This window comes from Penaeus chinensis, chromosome 5 (assembly GCF_019202785.1).
Source record: "Penaeus chinensis breed Huanghai No. 1 chromosome 5, ASM1920278v2, whole genome shotgun sequence".
Lineage (NCBI taxonomy): Eukaryota > Metazoa > Arthropoda > Malacostraca > Decapoda > Penaeidae > Penaeus > Penaeus chinensis.
In genome coordinates, this window is record NC_061823.1 from 30,462,753 (window position 1) to 30,467,752 (window position 5,000).

The 5,000-nt window shown below is 33.3% G+C and overlaps 1 protein-coding gene across 3 annotated transcripts in view; it reads right to left on the reverse strand.

Annotated features, from left to right (window-relative positions):
* The window catches only part of LOC125025634 (E3 ubiquitin-protein ligase MIB1-like), a 395,737-nt gene that overhangs the window by 368,684 nt on the left and 22,053 nt on the right, over positions 1–5,000 (reverse strand). For all 3 annotated transcript variants that reach the window (XM_047613701.1, XM_047613702.1, XM_047613700.1), the window contains exons 7-9: positions 1,198–1,372; positions 881–1,025; positions 584–684 (exon numbers count right to left, since the gene is read on the reverse strand). In XM_047613701.1, the coding sequence (XP_047469657.1) occupies positions 584–684; positions 881–1,025; positions 1,198–1,372 (421 nt within the window). The remainder of the gene's footprint in view (positions 1–583; positions 685–880; positions 1,026–1,197; positions 1,373–5,000) is intronic.

The window sequence follows — 5,000 nt, forward strand, 5'->3', positions numbered from 1 at the left end:
CTCATTTACCCTTTCCCTTGATTTATAAAAATATTTTATGTTATCTTATTTTGCTGTTACTAATGTTTATAACATTATAGTAAAATAACATAGTGTTAGCAAAAAAAAAAAAAAAGCTTTTCCCGGCAATTCAAAGAAAGGTGAAATCAGGTACAGTCACAAGGTCTTGAAGTGTTAAGTTTATATAAAAGTTGCAGATTTCAAGTAGAAAAATGAAAAAGTCCCTTCTTGGTATTATTGTTTATATTACTGTTTATCATCCAGCTCTAAATCCATTTTGAGAGTTCTCTTTGACATATTCCTTAAGACTATTTTTTAAGTTACAGACTAGCTCTAAATCCCAACTGAAATCTGATTATATAAATGAATGGCAATAAAAACTTTCATAACTCTATTGGTTTCATTTTACTTTCTATTTGGTTTAATTTGATATGTATTTAAATTAACCCCTCCATTCATTGGCACACTCTAGAAAAAAATATGAAAATTAGACCATATTCTAATTTGGGGGGTTGGGGAGATAAACAGACCTTTGCCTTAAAGATAAGGTGTTCAGAGAGTCACAATAATTGTATATAAATACCTTTTGTGCATCACCGGTAGCTGCTGCTTTAACTAGCTCTTCATTCAAGTCCCCAGAAACATGAGCCTCAAATATCTTCTTTAGAAGGGCACTTAATCTCTCTGGTGGATCAGAAAATAATACATAAGAAAATAAATCAGCTTAGAGAACATAACAAAACTACTTCAACTATTAGACCTCTTACACCTGCAAAAAGTAAACTATTTTGTTTAGATTACTCACACAACATAAAGTGTTCTCTGTACATTTGAATATAATCTAAATTCTATAAAGTGAAACAAAAAAAATATGCATTACCACCACTTGCAGCTCCTGGTACAGCTCCATCAGAGGCAACCTTAGTCACAGCAGCAGGATTATATGTCCAGGAGGTACCACAAACTTCTACTTTTAAGTCATTATCATGATAAATTTGTTGAACACGACCTATTTTTCCAAGAGTCTGAAATAGTTTAAACATGCAATCAATTATAAATCAAATTTTAAACTGCCTCAAAATTAAGACTAGCCTTTAGTTTTCAAAAACATAAAATTCATTGTATTGATATTTAGAACAAGATGAAGTAAATGGATTGTCTTAGATCAAAGGGTTAAGCTGAAACAGAAATACTTACTGGTACCATAGCCTCTGCCCACTCTCCATGGCCACGTTGAAGGATCTTGATGCGTTCAAGATCTGCACATATTTGTACCAAATCACCAACACTAAATTGCTGGCTGGTGTTGCTCTCATTGCTTACCAGAACTCCTCCACCAACCTTAGTCAGGACAGCAGGATTGAAGGTCCATCTTCAATTAAAGCATAAGATTACACTGATTAGAAATTTTGAAAATCTAGTAAATTGGGAAGTGAAATAAGTGACACATAATTAAAACTGTATTTAGCCATTGAGGCAAGTTTTAACCCACTGTTGATGGAATTGCAAGAATACACGCCATATCCTCCTTCTTCTTCTTCTTTCTAACTTTTTACATTGATTGTCTTTTAACATATATGGTTCCACTAGTGCATTACCACCAAGGAATCAATAATCAGTCTTACCCAGCTTACCTGTTTACCCTTTTCTTTGATTTTTTTTAGATTCCTCTTTATTTGTAATGCTATTAGTATTGTTAATAGCATATTAGTAATAATAATATCTACAACAATAATAACAACAATGTTAATATAATTTTTTAAATATATATATTATTTCCAAAAACTCAAGGAAAGGGGGAAATCAGCTAAGGACAAAACAGTTTACTGATTGGCTCCTTGATGATTGAGCATTTGTGGAGCCATCAATGTGCAAACAAAATTCACAAAAGAAAATGACATTACACAGTGTGATAACCCTGTACCATTTAGTTAATTAGGATCAATATGAATTCAGACAAAAATATAGCTCCAGAAATATTTTCTATACATGCAATCAGAGTTTCAATTGGCAAGACCTATGAAGCTAATCTTAAATATATATTTTTATGTTCTTTAATCCTTTATTTTGCTATTATCATACATTTTAGGATTTTCTTAACCCACAACCCTAATTGATCCCTATTTCCATGGCCCAATTTGATTCCTGTGCAGGGGATTATGTGCAATCAGCCACTGGAGTTTTGGGAGCAGTATATACCCTCTTTTAGGAAATGAGGCTAAAATAAGACTTCAAGGCTACTTATAAGGGGCTGTTTCTCCTCAATGACTGCAGTCTAAAACATCTATGTGAATAGCTGTTTTTTCTACTGCCATTTTCTTTTATGAATTTTATTGCACATAGATGGCTCCACAGGCACTCAGCCACCAAGAAGCCAATTAGCAAGCCTACATATACTCAGCTGCTTTCTCTTTTTCTTGAGTCTTCTGTATCTTTAATCTAGCAGATTTTTTTGTATTTTTAACCAAAAATCGTACTGCATACTGAAAAAAAATCTGAATGATTCAGGGTTATAGGTCTATGAAAAAATTAAATAAAAAAGTGCATAGTCACTAAGGAGTCAATAACTAGATCTACCTGATCTCACTTGTTTACTTTATTTTTTTTACTTTCATTGCAATTAGTATTGCAGTTGTTATAATAGCAATGATATCAATAATAACAACATTAACCCATTTGATTCAGATGCTTCACCGCCTTCACATGACCCAAAATACAGACATTAGGCTACCTTGATCAGCCACTTTGACGGATGCATGGCTTGTAGGCTGGGCACATGCAAACACTCATGTGCAGTGACAAGACTCTATGCCTCCCCTTTACAATGTTTTTGTTTTTTCTACATAAGCATTTTTAGTTTTTTTGCCATTTTCTAATGCCAATCATATTTGTCATATAATTTGCTTTATCCAGATAGTAATAGACTGTTTTTCCATATCATCTCTCTAGGTAATCCATATTAACAAGAATTAATACTTTGTTGTGTCTTTTTTTTTTTTAATATTCAATTTTCTGTAACACAACCTATGCCACCTGGAATAAGATCCTGAGCATGGAAACAGTGCTCTCCCTGGAGCCAACACTCTTACAGTCATGGCTCACAGACACTACATTCCACACACATTTATCAATGAAAATAATGAAAAGTCCCTTCTAAACACCGAGTCTAATCACCCTCCAAGTTTGTGCACTCATGATGAGTGTTTCCTGTCACTCCAGCCTTCAGCCAAAATGCTCACGACGGCAAGTTCACATCACCCCAAGCCCACAGCCAAATTTTCCCATGACAGTATCTTCATGTCACCCTCCTCTCGGGCCAATTTTTTTTTTACAGTATAATGGTCATCATAGGGGTTAATAACATTAATACCAGTCATGGAAACAAAATTTTCTTCTCTAAAAATTCAAGGAAGGGGGAAATAGGCACAGCGAGGAAAGTCCACAATGTATTTTTTTATGTCATGAAAAAATTTGGCTAAGGGCCGAGCAACGTGAATATGCCATCATGAAAATTTTTGGCTGAGGGCCAAGTAACGGGAATAAGCCGTCATTAAAAAGTTTGGCTGAGGGCCTGGAATATACCACCGTGAAAATTTCTACTGAAGGCCTGGGTGACGGGAATAACTTGCCATGAGTACACAAAGTTCTTAGATGGTGATAAGACTCAAGAGGCACTTAAGAAGGGGCTCTTGCATTAGTTCTATTGGTAAACAAATCTGGAATACCATTCCTGAACCATGACTGGAAGACTGCTGGCTCCAGGGAGGACACTATTTCGATGCTTAGGAGGCGATCACTACCAATGGCACAGGTTGTATTACAGTAAATTTAATATTATAAAAATATTTTTAAATTACATACATAACAAAATGTTATAGACTAACTAGAAAGATGATATGGAATCTGTGCAAGGAAAAAATTATATTTACCATCTTGATACAGTATATCAAATGACAAACAGACCTTGGAATATGGCAGAACAGTAAAAACACAAAGTGGAGTCAAGGAGTCTTGAAATTGCACAAGAGTGTTTGGGTGCACTCGGCATACAAGCCCCACACCCCAGCAAGTTGTCAATCAAGTAAGCCTAATGCCCAGATTTTGGGGCATGTGTGGGCAGCAAAGAACTTGGATCTAATGGGTTAATATCATTATTTTATCATCATATTAATATCCTTAATACTTAAACCTATAAGAAATAATAAAAAAAACTCTGAAATCATAGTCCCTAATTCATAAGCTACAGACTTAATTAATATGAATACATCTCTATTATCAATTTTCATTTACTATATGAATGACAAGAATGAAGAAAACTATCAAGACATATCATACATACAAAGACTCAATGTTTTCTCAAATATACTTTTTCTACTACATGACACTTTTTTTTCTTCTTCTTCTTAAAAACAAATATAATAATATTATAATTTGAAAGATTTGTTTTTGCCTTTTTTTTTTTCTCTTTCTTTTTGTCTTCAAGTAATAACCACTTCTGATACATCAAAAAAACAAATGCACAGAAATGCAGAAATCACCCAAAACTCTCTTGCCTAAAATTTTGTAGTCTAATGCTCTGAGTCCAATATTCACGAGTCCTTTCCTATTGTATATATATTACGTAAAAAATGGAAACAAAATGTATAAAACATAATATCAAATCTGTCACAGATAATGTGGAAGACAGATCTAAGTCACTAGCAATAAGTAACCCTGAAATGTTTAACCCGATGATGCTGGGTGTGTTTGTATCCCTGTAATGTCCACTGTAATTTTGTTTTCTTAATTTTTCTTAAGCATACATGGTTTCACATGATTAAAACTATTTATTACATGCCTTGATATTTCTATTTTTTTCTATTATTATTATCATTCACAGCATTATAATAATAATTTTAAAAGTAATAACAATGATGATAATTTTTTTTTTTTTCTTACTTCCTTCTTTCTTGGTAGTTCAAGGATTGTGGTAAATATGCAAAATCAAGCATCCATAGTAA